This window comes from Patiria miniata, unplaced genomic scaffold (assembly GCF_015706575.1).
Source record: "Patiria miniata isolate m_02_andy unplaced genomic scaffold, ASM1570657v1 HiC_scaffold_24, whole genome shotgun sequence".
Taxonomy (NCBI): domain Eukaryota; kingdom Metazoa; phylum Echinodermata; class Asteroidea; order Valvatida; family Asterinidae; genus Patiria; species Patiria miniata.
Window position 1 is genome coordinate 7,855,353 of NW_024037063.1, and position 24,993 is coordinate 7,880,345.

Consider the following 24,993-nt stretch of genomic DNA (forward strand, 5'->3'; position numbering starts at 1 on the left):
CAAAGGTCAAACGATGATGGCGCCCTCAGTTGGTTGGACAGAGACTAGACATCGATGCTGAAAACGAAGATGGCTGAGCAAGAAGAACTAGAAACGGGAAAAATTTCTTTTGGCTTTACAAAGAAAAAAAAGTCCAATCTGTTGGAAACAAATGTACGTGAGCAGAGTACACTCGGTGGAAAAGGGGCAGAAACTGATTTCGTTCACGCCTTGGAGGGAAAAGAAGTGAAAAGGTATCCTCGATCCTCCTAAAGTCCTATTTCTGCGCAGACATGGCAGATGCATAGCTGGAGTTACCCAGCCCTGAGTTTTATCATTGGGTTGTCATCTAGGGCTGGAGCGCATTTTTCTCAAAACTTGTAGTATTTGCAAAAAAAATTTGGAAAATGTTCAATTTTGTCCCCGTTACACACTAATTGCAACTGCAACTCACCCCAAACTTGCCTGGAATAACCATTACACAGGTCCTTGAAGTAAAAAACGATCCACGATGAAGATTCAGCCTACAATTGCAGTGAAAACGGGAGGAATAACCGCTAACTTGACAACCTTGCTGGATTGGCCAGGACCGCTATTGGTTTGTGCACAAAAAAAATTGTGTACAATGAATGGCGGTCGATTAACAGGCACAGAGAGCGATCGCTGCGCGCTGTCAACTACTCGGTTTTGCCGGCTGCGCTGGCTGTTGGCGCGTGACGTCACGCGGAAGCGTAACACCCGATGACTGTTTCATGCACTATTGGTTGCGGTTCCAGTACCAAAGCTGTGATGCGAGTGGTAAACCTTATACTAGTGCATGAAACAGTCATCGGGTGTTACGCTTCCGCGTGACGTCACGCGCCAACAGCCAGCGCAGCCGGCAAAACGAGTAGTTGACAGCGATCGCTCCTCTGTGCCTGTTAATCGACCGCCATTCATTGTACACAATTTTTTTTGTGCACAAACCAATAGCGGTCCTGGCCAATCCAGCAAGGTTGTCAAGTTAGCGGTTATTCCTCCTGTTTTCACTGCAATTGTAGGCCGAATCTTCATCGTGGATCGTTTTTTACTTCAAGGACCTGTGTAATGGTTATTCCAGGCAAGTTTGGGGTGAGTTGCAGTTGCAATTAGTGTGTAACGGGGACAAAATTGAACATTTTCCAAATTTTTTTTGCAAATACTACAAGTTTTGAGAAAAATGCGCTCCAGCCCTAGATGACAACCCAATGATAAAACTCAGGGCTGGGTAACTCCAGCTAGCAGATGCAGATAAAGCGCGCCTGGTCATGCTGGTACGTAGCCCCATAAATGTGGCCTATTTTACTGGACTGCCTCCGTAAACATAGGCCACACATCCACATGTACAAAAACGTGTCGATTTTGCCAAATTTTGATTTTCACATTTAGGCTTACTTTGTAGGTTTTTTTTGCTTTAGAAGCATACTCACCTGCTCACCCTCTTTATTATACTATAATTATAAAGAGGGTGAGTATGCTTCTAAAGCAAAAAAAACCTACAAAGTAAGCCTAAATGTGAAAATCAAAATTTTTTATAGGCTAATCAGAAAGTGCTGCCTTTTTCAGATGTATATTTTTCGTGAAATTTCCAGATTCATTTTTACACGTTTGCGTATCAAAATTTCAACATGAAATTTCACAAAAATTAGACATCTGAAAAAGGCAGCACTTTCTGACTAACCTATAAAGAGGGTGAGTATGCTTCTAAAGCAAAAAAATCCTACAAACTAAGCCTAAATGTGAAAATCAAAATTTGGCAAAGCCGACACGATTTTTGAACATGTGGATGTGTGGCCTATGTTTACGGAGGCAGTCCAGTAAATAGGCCACATTTACGGGGCTAGCTGGTACGTAGCCCGACTGCGTCTGGCCGTACTACTATCGCACAGAGCTTGCGATAGTACTGTACAGCCAGACGCAGTCGGGCTAGCTGGTACGGTGCTGGGCTTTGCACGGTCTAGTACTCATGTCGAGCGCAATTTGAGTCCTCCGCGCAGGTTTAAACTTGCACGTGCATTAATTTCCTTGCTACAAATTGCGCACGCAAGTTTGGAGTAATTGCAGAATACCCCGCCACTCGGAAATACACCCCTAAATTCTCTGGCTACGAGGTCGTTGGAATCACTGGAAAAGAAACAATTCAAGTCCATGCCAGCTACGCGGATACTGAGTGGGGATCCATTATTTGAGAACGAATTAAGCAACACAAAAGGAATGGGAGTTGCTGAACACGGAGTGGGAGTCCCCTTGATGCTTGAGAACGAAGCAACACAAAAGGAATGGGAGTTGCTGAAAAAATTCTAAGTTGAAACCAACTACCCTGTTGGCGGCTACGCGGTTACGAAGTGAGAGTGCAATGGAGCATGACGCATAGTACATACAAGTAGCGCTGAGATGTTTATTGAGGTCAACCAACCGTGACCTCGTAGCCGGCTACGAGGTGGATAGATCGAGTGGCGGGGTATTCTGCAATTGTGCCGCAAGTTTAAACTTGTGCGCTACATAGATTTTTCCCATGCATGCCAAAGCCGCCAAACTAATTTTTTTACTGGTAAACTCATGCAGATTATGTAACATTATTTTTAAAAGCAAGCAGATTTTTTTCCAATTAATAGCACCACTGTGCTTCGTGAGACAATGCCTTAATGCCTTTTTTGGGTAATCCTTACTTTTAGGACCCTGTTCCTATATAGGAAGTGAAAGACTCACCAAAACAGTTGACTAAATGACACTCAAAATTGACATTCTGATATTTCTTGACACATCTGAACAATTGGCAATGACACCTTCTTGAATATCAGCAGGTTTAATTTTGTGGAAAGAGGGCAGGGCTTTGATTTATGAGGGAAATTAAGGGGTAAAAGAGGACAATGACAACCAGAAAACAAACTCAAAAACCAAGATGGCAAACGTGAAAGCTAGATGCAATGAAAGCTCGATGCTGATTGGCTGATAAAAAATAAACGTCTTATTAATTTTTTTAGCAGCCAATCAGCATCGGGCTTTCATTATGTAGGGCTTTCACTCGTGTTGTGAGAACTACAACATGCACGTCTGACTGCAAAAAAAGGTAGGAAAGTCGCATTTTCTTTGAAAGTGCTTTCAAAATTACAACTAACATGAGTTAATATGAAGAAAAAAGACAAAAAAGTCACTTTTGGTACTTGACATTCATCTGCAAAAGTCAATTTTGAACAGAACTCGTAAAAATAAGAGGTGTCCTAACGGCTAAAGATAATGATTACCCTTTTTTTGAACATTTTATTTACAGTATTATGCTAATGAGGTTGACTGTGTGGGTTCAGAGATAAGGGGTGGTTATGTGAACAATTTATGCACTTTCATGATGTGTATTGTTGTTTTTGACTCATTTGGAGTTTTGTTAAATAAACAACATATTTATTCATTAATTCAAATTAATTAAATTAATTACTAAATTAAATTAATTAATTAAATCATTAATAAATGTATTTACTTTTTAAAATAATTACCATTTTATATGCATAGCATGTTTAAGTTAAAGCACGTAAAAATTAATATGAATTATTTAGCCTGCAAGTAAAATAATTGTTTAAAGTAATAAATTAAATTAATTAATTAAATTAGTAATGAGTTCATTAATTTTTTTTCAAATTATGCATTTTTGAAGTGTACACAGCGCTCGAAATGTTATGCAAAGTATTTTTAAAAACAAAATGAAATATTGTACCGTCCAATTAATTAATTGCTATATTAATAAAATTAGTATTTTTTTAAGAATAAGTACTATTTTTTTAATTGTGCAGTACATGTAATATAATTTAAAGCACTTAAAAAATAATGTTAATGATTACTATAACGTCAAAAATCTTGAACAATTGAAGGGATGATAATCATTCTTTTACGTTAACAATGGGTTACCCCTAGGAAATTATGATTTATTTACATTTAAGAAAAACGCTAATTAGTTTTACATATGCAAGGCAAAAAACCTTGAAGCTTGTCTCCATTTTCGAACAACTTCAGTACTCTCTCCAAGCAATCACCGTGCTAATTGATTGCTTGCCTGGTCCCCTTCCCGCCCCGCCCCCGCCCCCTAAAAAACTTCTCTGATAAGCACTGCTAAATCTCAATGTTTCTTTTCATTGACGCTAATTGAATTCCTCTCTTTATTTATTTATTTGTTTGTTCATTAATTTATTCCATTATTTATTAATTTATTTCTCCATGTACCTGTACTTGTGTTTCGAACATTTGTTTTTCTTCATCAATGAAAATCCCACCCGCAAGGTTCTCAAATTGCGATCACCTTTGCGCAAGTTGTAACGTGCGCACGCAAATTAAAATGGCGCGGTGTAATTTGCGTGCTTCGGGAGTCCCTCGCGCAAGTTTAAACTTGCGTGCGCAAGTTTAAACTTGCACAGGGGGCTCAAATTGCACTCGACACTACTACTAGTACTAGCCCCATAAATGTGGCCGATATACTGGACTACCTCCGTAAATCGGTCCCACTAAAATGTGTCAACAAGCGTCAACAAGCATCAACTGGTGTCAGCAAACTTCAATGGTCATCAACCCAGCGTCAACAAATTTTGTAAAAGTTTTGGAAAATCAAAAACAGCTTTAGAAATGGCAACAAAGAACACCTTCAGCATATAAATTAACGTAAAAATTCTTTCAAAAATTGTTTTTTTCAATGCGAAACGTACCACGATTCTGTCGAGTTTGTGTTGGCCGCCAGTTTGTTTACGTGAAGCTAGCCGTACTTCGCATGCTTGAATTGTACAGAGCCATACTACGCATGCACAAAGTGTACAGCGCCATCCAAACAAGATGGCCTGACCGCAGACATATAAATGCATAGACTACCAGTTGTGCACGTAAAACCGAGATTTGAAAAAGTATGGGCAAATGCTTGTTGACAGCGCACGCATCCAAACAAGATGGCGGCCAACACTAATCGACAAACTCGTCGTACATTTCACGTTTTAAATAATTTTAACCTTAATTGATATGCAGAAGATGTTCTTTATTGCTTTTTCTACCATACATGTATAAAGCTACTTTTAACGTTCAAAAGCATATACAAAATTTGTTGATGCTTGTTGACGACCGTTGATGCTTGTTGATGCTTTTTGACACTTGTTGACGCATTTTAGTAGGACCCCTGTAAATAAAGGCCACACTTCCACCATGTACAAAAACATGTAGAAGTTTGTCAAATTTTGATTCTCAAATTAGGTTTAGTTTGTAGTTTATTTTTGCTTTAGAAGCATACTCAATAGGCTAATCAGAAAGTGCTGCTTTTTGGCGATCGTGAAGTGCCCCTGTTCTGTTTTGATCAAATTATAGTGAAAAATGTTTTTTTATTGCTCAAAAATCACCTTTACAATCAAAAGCAGACTTTTCTCAATTCTAATGATGCCCGTTTTGCAATTCTGAACAGATTCTTGGGGTAGAAATCACGATTTTCCTGCGCGGTTTGTGCCTTGCGATTCAGCGCGCCGTGCATGCTCACGGTACATCGCGCGGTAATCGCCATCTTTATTTTCGGGTCGCGTGTTGTCGCCACGCTGTCATTGTCATGTTACCCCCAAATTTCCCTCAAAAAATCAAAACCCTGCCCTCTATCTATGACATACCTGTTTATTGAGAATGTCGCCAACTAGTTTGGTAGGTCCAATAATTTTAAAGTGGATTTTGTTCCCTTAGGAACCGGGCCCTACACTGCATGATCGCCGCCTTTTTTCAGATGTCTATTTTTCGTGAAATTTCCAGATTCGTTTGCACACGTTTGCATATCAAAATTTCAACATAACATTTCACGAAAATTAGACATCTGAAAAAGGCAGCACTTTCTGATTAGCCTATACAGAGGGTGAGTATGCTTCTAAAGCAATAATAAACTACAAAGAAGCCTAAATGTGAAAATCAGAACTTGACAAAGTTTGACATGTTTTGGTACATGGTGCAAGTGTGGCCTTTATTTACGAAGGTAGTCAAGTAAATTGGGCACATTGATGGGTCTATGCACGGTCCTACTTACTAAAATGCGTCAACAAGCGTCAACTGGGGTCAACAAGCGTCAACGGTCATCAACCCAGCGTCAACGGTCATCAACCCAGCGTCAACAAATTTTGTAGAAGTTTTGGAACATCAAACACAGCATTATATGGTAGAAATACATGTAGCAACTAAGAACACATGCAGCATAATAAATTAAAGTTAGAATTATAGTCCAGTTTGTGTTGGCTGTCATTTTGTTTACGCGACCTAGCCATACCACGCATGCGTGAAGTGTACAGCGACATCCAAACAAGATGGTGGCTAGCCCCACTTGTGTGGCCTCCGTTTTGCTGCGATGTATGTTCGGCCACACGTCAGGTTTTCCAATGAAGAGTTTAGTCCAAACACTGGCGCACCTTTTTTGGCATGTTTTTACATACCACTGTATATGGTTGTATTCTATGATTTCTCATCTTTTGCCCTCCGGTTAGATTAGGTAATCTTTCTTCAAATCTTTCTGGAGTCCTTATGCTCCAGTTTCAGACTAAACTCCTTAGTAGGTTGGGAAACCAGACGTGTGGCCTAACGTACATGTACAGCGTAGCAATACTGAGGCCACACAAGTGGGGCTAGATGGCGGCCAACACTAATCGACAAATTTGTCGTACGTTTCGCATTAAAAAAAATAACCTTTTAAAATAATTTTAACTTTATTTTATATTCTGAAGGTGTCCTTTGTCACTTTTTCTACCATACAAAGCCAAAAAGAATTTATAAATATCTTCTTTAGGGCTATAAGAATCCATCTGCCAAGTTTGGTGCTTTGGACCAGTCGGTCACGATCTTGTCAAAACTTAGATCTAAGCCACCTGACTATAGGGAACCAGACTGGAAAGACAACATTTGTTTCTTGGTTTTTCCAGCATTTAAGAACACAAAACTTTAAAAAGGTAAAGTGTAACAGTAGGCCTATTTGCTGTAAAATACATGTACTACATGTGTGTCCTAAATCCATCAATTTCTGACAATCATAGCAAAAGCAAATGTATATTACCTTTAAAAGAAAACTCTTTAAGTTGTAGTTGTACTACATAACTACAATAAAAGAGTCAAAGTCTATTTCTGTCACATATTCCAAATCTAAATCTTTAACTCTGGTATGTCAGTAGACTAATACATGTATTTCATAATGTCCTATTCTTATTCTCACAAGTGCAGTATCAAGCCAAAAGAGAAGGAGAAGCCCCTCGTGATTCCATTGATAAAACATAACGTATATGGCAGTCATGGAAACAGACAACCGAATAAAGAAAAGGTCAAAGGGCCCGCTGATGTCTTGAAGACTTCCACAAACAGTCTTGAAGATGATGCAGTCAAAGAAATCATCAAAGGTAAGATTGTAATTAGGCTGAGCCTAATTGTTTGTGTAATGGATGTACATGTAGTTAATTCGGTTTGTGTTTTTAGTTGCTGAACTGTTTGAGTTTTCGTAACTTTATCTTCTACAACCAAGGATGCCCCTTTTCTGTGAAATAACCCCATACTTTTGATATTGTTCACTGAACTTACCAGCAAAGCATTGAATACATACAAATGTATAATTGAGGGGTATTTTGCCCCACTTTCAATTCTAAGGAATGGCCCTACAGTACATGTATGTTTTTACAGGTATACATGTAGTGTAGCTTAAAGGTACATGTTTAAAAAAAGCACCCAGAGAGCACAAAGCTCCGCCAAGGTTAAACAATTCCCAACCATAGACCATTATCATGTTGTGGCCATCTTGATTTTTCCCATTCAATCAACATAACCAAAGCAACGCTGGAAGGAAAATTAGTCTGGTTCCTATTTGTACAAAAAAAACCCATTATCATTCAGTATTGTTATTGGATGCAGGGAACATGACTGAAATGGTGGCAGCATGATAAAGGTATATTGTCAGTACACCTCAAAGAAATACTGGCATATCCACTGGACTTCCATATTGTTAACCATTTATCTGACAAATTACATCTGTTTTGGGGTAATAATTCTTTAACACTGTAGTGACTGCCCTAACTTAAACCGTGTGCAACCTACTGCAGAGGTCAACGGGTGAAGCATGTATTGCACTGTATTTGAACGGTGGTGTGTCCACACTGGACTGTATGAGATGCACATTCCCCACTCCCCCATACGTGAAGTATCGTCCTGTTGGTTTCAATGGTGTGCATGTGCATACCCTCATATTCCCTACAGACTGCGTTGCCCACACAGAGACACAGTGGCAATCTTTTGTGTACAAAATGAGGTCAAAATCCTTTAAAAAAAATCCTGGACCCACATCCACATCTGGATCACTTCCAAGATCTAATGAGTCTGTACTTTTACCAAGGACCACCCCTAAAACAAATTTCACGAAAATCCGTCCACAACTTGTTGAGTTATCCTGTTCACAAACAAACCAACACCGATGAAAACAATGTACATGTACCTCCTCGCGGAGGTCAAAAATGGCATAAAAGCGCAATTATGGTCAAATGCATGTATCAAAAATATATTGACTTTAACCAAAATATATTGACTTTAAGATTATGGAACATTAACTTATTTTACTCGAACAAGAATAAACATCGCTCCAGGAGGATTTACATGTACAAGGATTTTCTCAATAAATCAGTAGATTTGTCTGGGGAATTGACAATGTTCTAACATGTACATATGTCTTTCAAATTTGCGTTCTGTATGCCCAAGATTGAAACTGATATTTGGCTCATTGGGAACCCATGGCAAACAAAATGCTCAGTTTCTCCATAAAATTGTTTCAAATTTTTATGTACATGCAGATTTGTATCTTCTATTCAGATAAATATTTGAGCAAGCACCCAACTAATACATTGTACTAACTAATCTGCTTAGAAGATGATCTCACACTAAATGCCAACATCAGCAGGTTATGAACCTTCAAAATTATAGGTTTTGCCCTTCACCGACGTTTAAACACTGTATACACAGTGTGTTACCTGGGTTATAAACCTTGTGATATGTTTGTGGGACATGCACTTGAAACATTGAAGATGTACATAACGTCGTGTCAGTGCAACAAGGTCGTATGTCCATTCTGCAACAAAGTCGTATCTCGCGCGCGTATACGCTCCGTGCAACAACGTCGTATCTCGACGTCCATTGACTTTGCGTGTACATCCGGGTTATTTTAAGCCACATACGACCTTTTGACATTCTGAAACTCACGTTTTGCATTTATGCTATTTTAGGAGATACGACGTTGTTGCACTGACACGACGATAAAACATTTACAGTGTACATGTACATGTATGCCAAGTCCTTAGGTATATATGATATTCATTGTTATTATTCCTCTTGATGAGTTCCCCTTCTTGTTCGTACCGGTACCTGACCATTTGGGTTACCAAGCAGTACTGTTATGTTGGTCACTGATGTTCATACTTGCTATATTTGTCTTTGTTCTCAGACGCAGCTCAGTATAACGAGGAGTGGGAGGGGCGGGGCAATGAGGATCTCAACTTGACCATTCCTATTCTGATGCAGAACAGAGTCCCTGAGGGCACAGAGACAGATGATAAGCTGGATGTCTCAATCAGACCTGATGCGGTCAGTTTCTTTCCTTATTTCCTCCATTTAAATGAACTATTAATGGTCTCTTACAAGACGTTCTGAACATTTTTATAAACCACTCATTTATTAGAGACATTGTTTCTTACAAGGATTTTTTCTAATTTTGAAAAGCGTCTGTTCAATCTTGCTGTGCTTCTCTTACCCATAGAGCATTACCACAATACGTTACTTATTCATACATTTATGCAACATTCACTAAGACTGCGCTATCCATTTGCTCAGATTATTTGCACTCCAGTCATGCTGCTTTGCCCGCACAGCAAACATTGACCAATACTTATTCCTGCTATTCACCTCTGTATCAAGAAGAGCTGTGCTTGCCCCACATGGAGTTTGTTGCACTGCTTTGTATTAAAGTTCAACTATGCTGCTTTGCCAACTTAGCATTGCTGATTTGCACTCTCCACTGCTTTATTGAACAGAGGTGTACTTGCCCAGCCTAGGCAATTTGCACTTCTTATTACTGATGATCGGCCGTGCTACTTATGCCCCACATAATGACTTTCTCAAGGGCGTACCACTCACAGACTTCATGCAGATCTGCTGTATTCCAAAGGCAAAACTGGCCATAGAGCCCTCCCACCTACCGGTACTTTCCCAACGGTACAGCCTTTAACCTGCTTATCTAGTACCAACTACAACATAGTAATGGCTGTTTCAGTGAATCGACCATTACTCGTTTAGGTTGTTTCAGTGAATGCCAGTTCTGTCGTTTAAAGTGGGTGGGTATTTATTAGTTGAGCTCTTGTTTTCCTTGCAACCTCCTTGCCATCTGTACATTTGTTTCCTTGTGGTACACTCAAACCATGGCTCAAACCAACCTTCTTGTTTGTTTATTTTGAGGTCTGGCAGATTTCATACCAATGGGAGTAGACTGTATGTACATGTAGATGGATACAAACTCCAAGCACTTATACATTTGTTATTCTGTATCCAACAGGCATCTTCTGCTGACTACAATCAGGTCCCTATTGAACAGTTTGGCATGGCGATGCTCAGGGGAATGGGATGGAATGAGCAAGAAGGAATTGGTGCTAAGATGAAAAAGTAAGAACATGTAATTGCTTATTTGTTAGCTAGCTTGCACTAGTTCAACTGGTGAGTTGTGAGACTAAATGACGTTAACACCCCAAAATAGCTCATGGCTTTCTGCCCAATGGGAGGTCCGTTTTCCATTGTTTATGTCATATTGAGCGTGCGCGCTTAAGCTTAAACATGACGTAAACAATTAAAAAGGACCGGTGTGTTTGCTGCCACCAACGTCTCAAAAGTCTCCCATTGGCCATCTCCCCATCCCCAACCCCTAGCCCCTAGCCCTCGAGGTGCACTGGGCAACAGTTGGTCTTGTCCCATATAAACTTGGCTACTACAGTGCACACAGTTTGAAAATATATGATTGCACTTACATGTACATCAATGGGCAACATTAAGATGGGGATAAATGGGAGAGACCAATGGGAGAGACATTGGCACACATTGCCGATGATGCATGCTACTCAGGGGAAGACCCTATGGCTTTGTGCACATTCAGAATATATTTGGTCTTGAACCAGTAAGCGCACTTAGGGTGTCCCGTCCATTGGGCTCTCAAAAGTGATCAAAAAGTGTCCTCTCTTGTTTGCGCACCGTTCTTTTTACATGTATGCTTCAGCAGCAATTGTAGCAATTGCTAGTGCTTACTCCTGTTTGCAAATATATATAACCACATCAGTATCCATGGCCTTGATAATGTCCTACTAGTGCCATGTTACTACCTCACACTGTCTGCACTTCACTTTTCACCTTACAGTTTGACCTGGTTCTCTTCCTGGGCAAAGTAAAAGTAACCACTGGACTCACAAACAGTAACTGAGTTGAAGCTTTTTGGGCTGTTTGCACTGGCAATAAAATGGGGAAAAAAGTATTTCCATTGTCTCATGGAGTTATAAATACTAAAAAAATCCAATGCGAACATGGCTTTAATGGTGTTTCTACACTGTAGGTAAGCATGCTAGTGATGAATCAACAGCTGATATACCTCGGGTTGTAGAAGACCTCTCGCATGCCACTGGAGTGACAGACGTAGTGAGCCAAAAATTGTACTTTAGGCCTATGATGTGATAAGCATCAGTAAGTTTTATTTATGTTAAGTTTTGCAGCAACACAGCGCATAATTGTTACATGTTTCTATTATTATGTTGGATGCATGTATCCAGTGCTGATGGTTATTGTGCAGCAGTACTGGACAGATAATGCAGTTTAACATGCTTTGCTCTTAACCTGAATCAAACATTTTCTCCAGCGGTTGACAAGAGGAAGGCCACTTGTCCTTATCTCTTGGAGACCTGCCTGATGGATGAGAAGTTCTGATTAACAGCACTGTACATGCAGTCTGAGGTAACAGTGAAATTTGTGGTCAACATTTTTCATTTAGTTTCTTTCTTTTTTTCATTGTAGGGTTGTGAAACCCATCGAGGCAGTTTTGCGTCCCAAAGGTCAGGGGCTTGGAGCTGACAGAAGACCAGGAGATATGCTTGATAAAAAGAGGCTGCGCAAACTGAAACCAGGAGATAAGAAAATAGAAGAGGAAGTACAGGGGTTTGCTAAGGGTGTTGGAGTACTAGTCAGAAGTGGAGCTCACAAAAACCTGTATGGAAAGGTACATGTAAGAAAACAATGTGGAGGTGGATCGCCTCAATTATTGCTTGAAAACGATTATTATTTATTCCATTTCGGGTTTTTTTGGTTGCTTAACCCTAACTCCTGGGGCTCTTTTACTAGAAAGTATCCTGAATCCGCCAAAATCCACCAATTTTGTTATGCAAAAAATGCTGGTATCCTGAATCCATCAGAATCCCCCAGTGTAGATTCTGGAGGTATCCTGAATCCGCCAGAATCCACCAGCAAAAGTCTTGATGGATTCTGGCAGATTCAGGATACCATGGTGGCATAAAAAAAATACAGCATGTTTTTCCATAGATTCTTCAAAATCCATCACCTAAATTTCTGGTGGATTTTGACGGATTCAGGATACCATGCTCGCATGAAAATTGTGATGTGTGTTGTTGCATAGGATCCATCAAAATACACCAATGCATGGCGACCCCAACATGGATCAGTACCGAAGTGAATACGTCTCGCGCACAAAATTTGTGTGAAAGACATTAGCGCATGTTTCAGCCCGCAAACCATAGATATAGAATGAAAAGACTAGATCGGCAGCGCGTCCACACGCGCCCAGTCACTGTGCGATAAATCTCCGCCATTTTGGTTGTCTCTCATAGACGCGCAACAAATTAACGTAAAGTAATGGAGCTAAATGTATCTTTCCTCCAGCTTGGACCTAGCTCAACACGCGCAAAGCAAGAAATGCGCACCGAGTATTTACGTGATGCGCACACATAATTATTAGCGATGCACATGGTGTTCTTTGCGCGTAAACGACGTTGCGTTCGTCACGTTTTCGCGCATTATTTGTATCTTTCCTCCAGCACGTGACCCTCCATGCAAGTCCACCCAGTACATGTGTGTACATGTTTGTACAGTATGTGACAGACTTGGCAGGGCTAGTGCCAGCAGTATTTACTTGACCACAAACATTGCAAAAGAGTTAAACTGTTGAGATCCTGAATCCATCAAAGTCCCCCAATAGCTCAAAATGGAGGTATCCTGAATCCATCAAAATCTGCCAGTTCCGCTAGGCTTCGAATCCTGAGTCCATAAAAATCCCCCAGTTTGTTCAATATGGAGGTATCCTGAATCCGCCGAAATCCCCCGAAACAGGGGGGTGGATTTTGATGGATTTAGGTACGTTAGGGTTAAAAGAATTTTGGGGTCACTATAAACCAGTCCTACATTGTAGATTCTGTATAACCATACCTGTACCTCCCCATATGAATACGTGTACATGTACATGTATTATGACCATATGACATTTTACATGTACACATCATTTATTGTTCATATAACTCTCATTTCCCAAGTATTGCCTGACTTCCATAATGCTTGGACACAAGGGTCATTGAGTAGCAAAGATTCATGGGTAATGTGATATATACATTTCAGATCAAAGGTCACAGGTCCATTGTCAATCAAGGTCCATATTGATGTAAATCACAGAAGTTTATTTTAAGATTTTTTGGGAAAAGTTTATAGCATTGTACATGCTTTCATTGATTTTGATAAAGTTAAGCCCAATTAAGCTGTTAATCTCAGTGTTGGAATGGTCTGCACTAGTAAGCAGGAGGTCATGGGTTTGAGTCTCGCGTTAGTAAACTTCTGAATGTTTCTCACTAGCCCTCTTGTGCTTTGTCATGGAGCAGTAGGTTTAAACGAAAACTTTAATCTAAATATTTTCCTGACTGTACCTTGCTTGAGTTGCCAAGATGACCACTTGGGAGCGACAGACTGGTCCTCTGATGTGCAGAGCCCATGAAGATTTAGTTAATGAAAATAATATCATGCTCTCAACACATGTGAGCAATACCTAAGCTTAGCTGATGAAAAAAATGTAATTTCAATTTTGTGCGACTCGTGCACAAGTCTAGTAGTTTTGATTCTGTATTTTCTGGTTGAAAGTGCCTGATTGGATTTTGGTTCAATTCAGCCCGAGTTCCAAGTCCAAGTACAATGAAAGGTCAAATTAAAAGTAGAAAATCAGCACTGGAAACATCTTTTACTTCCTACTTTTTTGAAAAGGGCCAGAAGAGAAGCTGCTCATTTATTATACTCAGCCTTAGAGGTCAATGTTCTTAAAACTTGATTGGTTGCAGATCGAAGGAGTAGATGAAGACAATGCTCGTTTGGTCATCAAGCTTGCACTCAGTGGTCAAGCAGTCACACTCGGCCAGTATAATGTCAAGATTGTTGACAAAGAAGAATACAAGCGATTTTCAAAAGATTTGAGTAAGTGACTTTTGTTTCTTTACATTTTTAACTGAGTACTTTGTTTGTGCTCGCATACACATGTGAATATGAAATTGGTGGTCCACATTCTTTATGGTTCTATGTTTGACTAATTCAAGAGTTAATCTGCTATTGAGGTTATCCAAGTCCTCAGCGATTTGGTCGAGTTTACAGACCTCTTTTGTAAAGGTATACATGTACCTTGCATGGCACTAGTTAAATTTTGGCCCTGCATTGATAAACAGTGTCATGATCACTGAATCCATCATTGATCGCAATGCTCTTGTGACAAAACATGTTTTTGTGTGTGAATACTAGATCAAGCATTTTACCCTCCTGAGTAGGCACTGTCACAGTTGACTGAAGGTTAACTTCTTGAGCACAATCCAGCAAGACTTCACTGATGGTTGCTTGTTTTCCTCCTGTCTTGAATGTGTTTGAAGTCCAATCAATGTCTGGTAAATTAAAGTCCCAGAGTAGCCACACATACCGGTGGGAGTCTGCATTTGGTTACACATTGTCAATACTGGCCAATAAAACACAGAGAATCTCAGAAATGACCAGCTGAGTGCTAGGATTCATATTTGCCTCCCTGCACATAGTGGGAAAAAAAAATTAGAAGAGATGATTTGTTCAAGCTGCATATTTCTGGAAATGTGTCACAACCAAACACAAAAAATGTTGTTTATTTGTGTTTCATTTGTGACTTCAATAATATCATGGAGTGTCGTGGAGTGCCATGGAGTGCCGTGGCTTTGTGTTCTGGTGCATTGTACACATGGTCTCGTGGGTAATTCTGCAGGTTGTGGGTAATTCTGCAGGTTGTGGTATGTGCCTCTCATGAGTAGTACTAAAAATCTCCTTATATGGAGATCGGCACGTGCGTGGCACATCCTGTGCGATGTGGCGCAGAACGCGGCGGTGCTGGTGTAGTGTGAATTTTAATAGAACTCCATGAAATACAGACTCATTGGTAGTACTATGCATGCCTAAGTGAAGATAGTGAACGTTCAACCAATAGGAGTCCAAATTTCATGTGACACCGGAAAAGTGTTTAAAACCCGTTTTATCAACTGTTTAAAACCACCCACGTGACAGGCTCTCAACCAATACGAATGGGTAAACTGTCTTAGGTATTTATGAATGTGCATTAACCCTAACCCTGCCAGACGCAGCACAGTGCATCAGGTGGAAAAGAACTGGTGCACTTTGATGCATTCAGCTACCAACACCAGTGCGTGAATGGCCAGCTCTGAAACAATGAGAGCTAAGTCCCACTGAACAATGCCACAGTTGTGTCCTGCTGCGTGCAGTGACCACGGACTCTGAGGCAGTGTGGCCTTGAGACTTTTCCCCTGATGGATCTTGCTACATTTGGCAGGCTTGTCACTTAGTCAAGTGCTGCATGTTGCTACGTTTGGCAGGGTTCTAGCAAACATACCCTGGAGGGTTAGGGTTAAGGATGGGAATTCGTCCGTGTTTTAATTTGGAATAATTGTATTTTGAGTGGAACTTACATGTACATCATGTACAGAGATTCAACAAATGAATGTTTAGCCTACATTTTAGAAAGGCTACCATCTGACCCAGAATAGTTGTATGCATGCAGTGAGGCTAAGTCACATAGAAGAGGCACTAATCAATTTATATCCAACCACACACTGGAACCTGTAATATTTGTCGTCATATTCGATTATCTGCATCAAATTGGTTTCCTTTGAGACAACAAAAGCCACCTATGATGACACATACTAAGTGAGTGACCTTGTCCTGTCACTGTGAACAGAGCAGACTCATCCTTATCACATAACTCATTAGTTTAAGTCTGAGGTGGTGTTTACAGGAGAAAATGTCATGGAATGTAGGTTTGTACCAATGTTGTACATATCCATGTAAGTCTTGACCAGTCTGTCTCAAGACAGGGCTGTCAATTCTTACAGTGGGAATCTAAGGTTTTGCAGGCCAGTAAATCGGTTTGAAATTGCCTACGCCAGCCAAATCACGATTTGCATGCCCTCAAATTCTTCAGTATTTGAGCATATTGTGGGCCATGAACTGGAGGGTTTGTGAAAAATATGGTTGGAAGCCGTGCACAGGACCGTGAGCTTGTATTTCTGTGAAATTTGGATGAAATTGGGACCCTATGGAGTGTAGGCACCATTTTTCAAAATGGCGATGGGCTTCAGGACTATTTTAAGGGGGTGATCATTTTCGGATGGAAATTTCTCCCAAAAGTCATCAGAGTACCTCCCAAAAATTGAAATAAATATGAAAGATGATGAAATAAGCTTTAACTTTAATGACAGTGAAGTCATACAACATATGACCATCCTTTGGATCCGTCTCCTGCTGCTGGCCATATCAAGAAGGAAATGGAAATGGGACAAAAAGTGGATATCAAGAATTTCAGTGAAACATTTCTGTTTCGTGGACCCTTTAAATAAATGATTATTTTCTTTTTTTCAGGCCGTTTCAGCAAAGGGCAAGAGGAACAAAGTGAAGAGGCTAAATGTATATCCCATACAGATTATGGAAACAGTGATCAATTAAACAGTGAAGAAAAGGAGGACCCCATTAAACACAGAACTAGTAATGGTGATTCAAATAGCGAACATCACAGAGAGAGCAGGAGAAATGAGAAAGACAGGGAAAGAAGAAAACATGGTCATCAAAGACAAGATGAGAGGAGTAGTAAGAATCATCAAGAGAAATACCGTGACAGACAGCAGTGCAGTGACAGGGAGGAGAGGCAGATGGACAGTGATAAAAAAAGGAGGAAAATACAAGATAAGTATGACAGGTGAGTTCAATATGTTTTGAGTTACTGACTTGAGCATTGCCTTGGTAACCAGACATGTAAAAACTGCATCTATGTTTGTGTGTGTTGACACAACTCGGATATGTTTGTGGAATCTTTTTCATTTATACCGGTATGTAAAAACAAATTCACATATTCCTGAACAAACCATTTATATTCGTGTACTTGTAGATTTAGACTGGTTAGTAAGTAGAATTTAACCTGAATTTATTGGTAATAATTTTAAAAAAAATATTGATGTTTGCAATGCTCTTTGTCAATGTGTCTTTGTACATACTGTAACCATGGATTATGTGCTCACAGGCTTAGTACAGAAATAGAGAATGATCATTTTGTGCATAATTCTGTGGTTGACAGAGAGCTTATTGGCGCTCATGTGTATTGCTATGCTTTGCCAGCAGTTTCAATTTCAGCTTCAGTTTCCAATTGAGATGTCTTTGAGTTTTTAGCAAAGGTAGTAGCAATTGTCTTTTGACTTGGAGTAACTTTTAATCTCAGTAAATTTGTTTATTAGTATAGATACTAATAAACTAATACAGATCTCTGTCTTTTCCTGCAGCGACAGTGGCAGTTATAATACGCCTAGTGCCAATGCACAGTCCAGGGAGCAATCCTATTGGCTGAGACCTGATCTGAGGGTACGTTTCATTGACAGACAGTATAAGAAGGGCAGGTACTACAATAGCAAAGTCTGTATTGTGGATGTTATAGCACAGGGGATCTGTACTTGCCGGACTGAAGATGGCAGAATTTTGGAAGGCAAGATACCCTTGATGTTTTTTTTTAATAAGATGGAATTTGCATAGGGAGATGTAAATGTTACATTTGGTTTTGCCCTTCACCTGTATATTTATAAACACTGTATACTCAATGTTGTCCGAGGGCTTGCTAGAAAAATTCACAAGCTTATTCAGGTGGGACTCGAACCCATGGCCTCCTGCTTACTAGTGCAGATGTCCTACCACTAGACCACTGAGCTTTCTGGTGTTGGCTGGCTGGTTCGAGGCGATGTAGCAGCGGGTACCGCAACCAAACATTTGTTGTTTTCTGCACTAGTAACAGGATGTTGTGGGTTCAAGTCCCACATGAGTAAGTTCGTGATTTTTTTCTTGCAAGCCCGTGAAAATGACTGAGTATATTACAGTGTTTATATAAATACATCGGCGAAGGGCAACATCCCAATATAAAAACTTTTGGTTTGTTTGACTGATATGTGTTTGCTCAACATCCTTACTTTAAATGTTGCAGTTTATAATATAATAATTTTTGATATTCACCCCTTTAACTGCCCTAGTCAAGGGCAGAGGGGAACATGTTCAAAAAAGTTCCGTTATGACCCTTATGTTCCCAAACTCAAGATAATTTCTCCTTTTGAAGTTTGTAAAAATGTAGGCCTACCATGTCATTTCATCATGTGTAAAGGCCAATTTACACATACGCGACATTATGGCCCATATTTTACAAGTAAAATTATAGACATATCAATGTGCATTTTTACATCTAGCCACAAAATCTTGCATCTTATCACTCATTTATTTGTGCTTGTTTATAATAATGCGCAACATTGTCATGCGACAATGTCACGTATGTGTAAATTGGCCTTAAATGTATTTCATTTTGGCTAGTGGAAAGTGCCACCTGTGGGGAGATGTTTTTAGAAATATCTCAACATGCTTTCAAACTTTTGATTTTAACCTTCACTTGGCTCACCTCAAACATGGTCACAGGTCAAACACAGGCTTGATAATGTACTAAGTTGTTCAAACCCCACGTTCTTGTAAAACATAGGAACTGGATTACTTTTGTTGTCTACACGTGAACATGAAATAAGTTCCCTTTTTCTCAGTACCCATCAATACATTTCATCTGCATCAGGTGAATGAGCAAGTTGCATTTTGTTTATTTCACAGTTCACAATTGTTTGTGTGTGTTTTGTGTTCTTTTGACAGATATTGACCAAAGCATGCTAGAGACATTAATCCCAAGAGGAGATATGGCGTGTGTCATGATCGTTGCTGGGGAACTATGTGGACAGGTACACTCCTGATTAATTTTGTGCAAACCCCCCAAACGGGTCGGTTTTTCCAACCATTTCAGTGGAGTCAGGTCGGTTTCGGTTTTGCGTTTGTCATTTTCGGGGTGTTTGCAATTTTCTGAATTTAGCTTAGTTGCCCTAAGAAGTCTAAGTAGTACATTTAAAAGCAAAATTACAAATTATATGTCACTTTTTTTTCCTTTTTTTTTCTAATGTTTCACTTTTGTGTGCATTGTTATCTTTATTTTACATCCAAAAACTATAATTTTAATCAATATGCAAATTAGCCAAAAGATAGTAATCTGGTTTTAAAAAGTCTCTTTTTTCCAAAAATCATTGAAAATAATCATTGTAGAATCAATATCCAAAGTTTAAAAGTGATAGTAAAACAGGAACATGTTGGTTGCTAAGAGATTAAAAGTGAGCTTTTCATGCCCAAATGTACAACAGAGCCAGCTATTTCAAAGCCTGTTCAAATGTGTAATTTGAACTCCATGGAACTAGTAAATATGCAAATTTATCATATCTCCACAACGCGAAGGGCTACAGAGCCGAGTCATTCACCAAATGAAAGGTTGCACTTTGTGCTTTCCAGTAGTGTATATAACTTGAATTTAATATTTTACGACTTATATCACCTTTTCCGGGAGTGGGTCACATACATGTATGGCAACTCAACACCAAAACAGTTGGACTCTGATTAATGGTTGTATGCTTGACCCCATGTAACTAGTGCAGTCCTCACTCTTACAGAGTCAAACAAAACATGCAGTTGCATTTCAAAGGTTTGGGGTGGTTGGGGTTATCCAAGAAAAAATAAACTGAGGTTTTTGACCAAAAGAAATGTTTAACCATATTCCATCTCACTGCCACATCACTCAAATGAAAGATCTTGTGCCCTTTAATTTGATACCACACTTGAGATATTGATGCTTGCAGTTTTGAAGATTTCATAATTTTACCATTTTTCAGCCATGTCCACATTCTCATGGAATTGCCCATATGTATATTAGATTACACTTTTATTTTGCTGATTTCAGACCAAAAACGACATACTTATGGCCTTTTATTTAAAAATCATTATTTTCCTCCTACCATGGCCACTTTTAGAAAACATAGTTTTACGATAAAAAAAAATACCAAGTTAATTAAATTGCTTGACAAACCAAGAGTTTAGTCATTATGTAGGCTTTGGTTCATATGCCAGATGTGCCCATTTAGAAAAGAAGCTTGTGAAATGCCCCCAAAGGGTAAATAAGTTTTGGTTTGAAATGAAACCATTCTGCCAACTCCCATATTATTGGCTGGAAAAAAAATCGCACCCAGATTGCATGTTAAGCTAGATTTCTGGTTTACTCCACCACCCAAAAAAGCAAAAAACGTGTGACCCAATGTACAGCGTAGCAATACCGAGGCCACACAAGTGGGGCTAATCTCTGTATATAAAGCCCCCACTTTTTAATGTGATGGCCCCACCCTTAAAAGAATTGGGCAAATGGCATTAAGTGGTGTTGAACCATTGATCTCTATATAAAGACTGGATTAGTGTACGGAAAGCAGCAGAAGAAAGTTATTTGAAGCTACATCGGAGAGACCAGCTAGAGCTAGTGATCTATAAAGGACAAGTTGGCGTTCACAATTTTCAAATTTTGGGGTTTACCTTTTGAATGCTGCAGTTCACTGTTTGTGACATTTGGAAATATAATCACAACAGAGTGTGTCCTTTTTAGAACATCATAAAATGTGTACATGTATGTGACCAAAATCCGCATAAAATCTTGATACAGCGCATGCTGTATGTAGGCGTAGAACGTTCGTATATATCGGTGGCCATTTTTGGAAGATTGGGGGCAAAGTGGTCAAATGCAAATTCAACTGTGTGACTGGTGTATGAGCATCTGCTATCCATATAGAGATCAGTGTGTTGAACTAGCTTGGGAAAGAGATTCAAAGATTACATCCGAAAATGCATCATGGGCCCCATAAGCCCACTGACTATTTCTTTTTTCCTCCAGTTGGGGTCTGTGGTGATGCGAGACAAATCCAAGGCCAACGCTGATGTCCAACTTCTTAGAGACCGCGACCAGATTAAAAGACTGGACTATGATGATATATGTGAATATGCTGGCAATATACATGATGAGGAAGATTACTAGGTTGTATTTTAAACAGAAATCAGATTGTGAAAAAAGAGGATGTGTAAAAAAAATGGACAGACAGATCTTGTAATTAGTCACCCTACAGCTATTTTTGAACAACACGTTTTTAGTGTGGTCACATTAGTACACTGTGGGGCTACCATACTAAAGTATCATTTCTTTCAAGTGGTACATAATTGCATAAGGAATGAATTGCTGGCCAGCAATTGTGTCTCATGATAAAATACAGAAGAATCTCATTCTCCTTCACCAGAACAAAAACTTGCAGCTCATTAGCAGTTGGATTCTCCAATACAATTAGCGGTGCATTGATAAACACAAGTGGTTCGGCTTTCGTTCAGTTTAAGTACAGTTATCATTCAAGTACAATTAAGTCAAGTACAATTACAGTCGAGTCTCGTTAATACAAACTCGTTTGGACCTAGCCAAATTGTTTGTTATATCAGAATTTTGTATTAAGAGGAACATCAGTCCCATTCATTGTGCACATAAACGCACATTCGGGACTAAGGCTTTATGTTTGTTATAACCAGAATATTTTTGAAATTTTGTTAGTGTTTTTGCTGTAAGAGATGTGAAAACCTCAAGAATCATCAGTCGTATCCATGGGTAAATAGAGAGGCATGTAATGAAGAGTAAATAATGCATGTGTTTCATTTCTTTGTTACCATATCCCTAACCCTCTAGTTCCACAGGACTACCCTGCTAAAGCCAACAGAGTTTCCTGTTCAATCCACTGTGCCTTATTTTCAGTTGTCTGCTGAATCCAACAGAGTCCAACATGTTGTTATAATGCCATTCAGTTGCCTGCTGAATCCAACATTTTGCATGAGGAATGTACACAAGGGGTTTACTGCTCAATCCAACAGGCTCCATCGGGTATATGACATACATGTAGTTGGATCCCGTTGGATTCAGCAGGGTTAGGGTTATTAATGTGCAACAACAATATCTTGCCATGGTGATCAACAGTGACTGTCATGTGAATTGTTTGATAATCAATGAGTTGCAACTGCAATCAGGCTCTCAATGTCATGATGTACCACATTGCAAGTTGCTACTCGCAGGCCACGGCAATTTCTTTTTACTGTTCTATGCTTCCAGAGATACAGAAGGCAGTCAAATAAAGAGAAAAAAAGGGTTGTCATCATTTACTTTTTTTGGTCCCTCTCTTTACCTAAATATCCATACAAGTGAGATTTTTCTGACATTCAAACAATAAAAAAAAATCAGAATTTGAGAAACACGACCCAAATGTTTGTATTCCCATGCATCAGTAATGCACTGCGTGTGCTTCTTTCCTGAGATAATCCTGAATGTGCATCAAGGGCAGATCGGGGGGGGGGGGGGGGGGGGGGGGGGGGGGGGGGGGAGCAACGGGGGCTATGCCCCCCCCCCCCAATAAACCCATTTTTTTGGTTTTTTTAATGCAGGCATTGAGTACACCACCATCTTTTCCTCAAAAAACTTGGGTTAAAGTGGTCAGAAATTGCCTCAGATCACACCACAGAGCATCTAGAATCCAAAAAAAAAGGCGGGCCCTTGAATAAGCGGGCCCCGAACCCCACGCAGTCATTTTTTTGGACCCACTTTTTGGGGACAACATATTTTTTGCCCCCCACCAAAAAAAAAATTGTGTTCTGGATCCGCCCTTTGTGTGCATTGAGTGGCATTCACAGTCCAGATCTCAGCAAGTATGTGAAGAGATTAAAGGGCCCATATGGGCAAGATAATTTTGAAAATACAACCTTTTAGTCCCATTTAATCTTATTTTTAATTTCGTTTCGCCATTTTGAAGGGTATTTTGGTGCCTTTTGGTTTTTATAGTTATGTTTGTCCATATTCGTATTAAAGCAAAACTGTAGTGTCATTTCGGGCAGAAATCTCAATGTTACAGCTATTTCAGCGCAAAAAGTTGCTAATAAGTTTGAATATTTTGCTGTCATTTACTTTCGTTTCTTTGGTGATTCATTGTTGTGCAAGTACATGTACATGGCAGTGAGCCAATGAGCAACACTTTCTCACAAATCAGGCGTGGATCGGGGAGGGGGGGGGGGGAGTAAAAAAAACCCCAAAACGGGTCCGTCAAAATATTTTTTTCATGGAAATTCCTTAAAAATAACGCAATCCCCCCAAACGAATTGTACTGTGAATAATGTCTGCCTGTGCACAAAATACGGACAGAGCCAGCTTGATTTGTACACTATTCTGTAATATAGTGTTCATAATAGTGGAACAGCACCCCCATTGAAAGTATAGTACAAGCCCCCCCCCCCCCCATTGGTTTTAGAGGCCAAGTGTATTAAGGAGAAAAAAATCCTGTCTACATTTCAGATTTTGTTGTTGATGAAACCCCCCCCTTGCAATAATTCCTGGATCCGCCCCTGCAAATGTTTTCAATGAGCAAATTTTGGCTTTCAATTTGAACAGAAAATGCTTTAAAGGGAATGTACATCATTGGCTTTTGCTGTAATTTTCAGAAATGAACTATTTGAGGGCTTTGTATAATAGATCAAATATTGTTACACTGTCATGTTTGAAGTTTTGTGTTCGAAAATGCTGGAAAAACAAAGAAAAACAAAAATGTTCAAGTAGTCTGGTTCCTTGACTCCACTAAAGATAAAATGGATCAATTTATAAATGCCGGAAAATTGTAAGTTAAGGGAACCAGTCTAGCTGGCCTGCACCCGTTCATGAACATGTAACCAATAGCAAACAAAATTTGGACTGAAAAAAAGTGTAAAGTTGGAGCAGTAGTTGAAAAATAGTCGGGTTTTCCAACGGTGGTCGGCCGACCACCGTTGGAAATGTATACAAAACTACAATTTTCTTGAAAATGACTTCACACCAGGTGCCATAATTTTACAGGATGCTTGAGACTGTCATTTACCAACATCCTAGTAAGGTATTTCGTAAAAACTTGGTAGTTTTATTTTTCGATGTTTGAAAATGTTGTATATTCCCTTTAACTGAACAGTGCCTTCCTGAAATGACATCACAGCAACAGCATCCTCAGTTGTCCAGAAAAGCATGGAGAATTTTTTATGTGAAGTGCACTTTTCAATAAAATTAACCAATAAGGGATGTCAAACAGTTTTCATACATGTAAGAGGAGTAGAAAGTTGCGCAAAATGTGTGCCTAAGAAAAATTCCTCGCATTGCCATTTAAGCCCACAAATGTGGATGAACTCAACCAATTCTGCCAAGAGGATTGATCGTTCATAAACTTATGTCCCACAGTACATATTGTATTCAGCCAGAAACTTGTGGATGGCTATATCAGAAGTATTTTATTGCACTTCAATGGTCAAAGTTGAAAGAAGTATTTTCTATAGATGACCCACAAATTCAAGCGCAAAGTTTGTGACACAAGAGCACACATTTCAGTAGATTTATCACAGAGAAAAGTTCCAGGAACAGTTTGAATTTATGTAACAGTTTCACATGATTTCCTGTGAAGGTCACTGTATGCAAACTTC

At 39.5% G+C, this 24,993-nt stretch overlaps 1 protein-coding gene across 1 annotated transcript; it reads left to right on the plus strand.

Annotated features, from left to right (window-relative positions):
* The first annotated feature begins 7 nt into the window (after nt 1-7).
* LOC119732243 (G-patch domain and KOW motifs-containing protein-like) lies at nt 8-22,154 on the plus strand. The gene is made up of 10 exons (XM_038205683.1): nt 8-233; nt 7,201-7,373; nt 9,455-9,594; nt 10,559-10,665; nt 12,055-12,256; nt 14,370-14,502; nt 16,969-17,302; nt 17,880-18,079; nt 19,270-19,355; nt 21,371-22,154. Exons 1-10 carry the CDS (start codon nt 55-57, stop codon nt 21,509-21,511), a joined length of 1,695 nt encoding a protein of 564 aa, XP_038061611.1. The 5' UTR covers nt 8-54; the 3' UTR covers nt 21,512-22,154.
* Nucleotides 22,155-24,993: the final 2,839 nt, after the last annotated feature.

Bases quoted from the DNA above. Each gene is read 5' to 3' on its own strand.
- LOC119732243 (XM_038205683.1), top strand. From the start codon at position 55: ATGCTGAAAACGAAGATGGCTGAGCAAGAAGAACTAGAAACGGGAAAA. The intron at 14,503-16,968 runs GTAAGTGACTTT...TCTTTTTTTCAG, and splicing joins GCGATTTTCAAAAGATTTGA to GCCGTTTCAGCAAAGGGCAA. The intron at 17,303-17,879 runs GTGAGTTCAATA...CTTTTCCTGCAG, and splicing joins ATACAAGATAAGTATGACAG to CGACAGTGGCAGTTATAATA.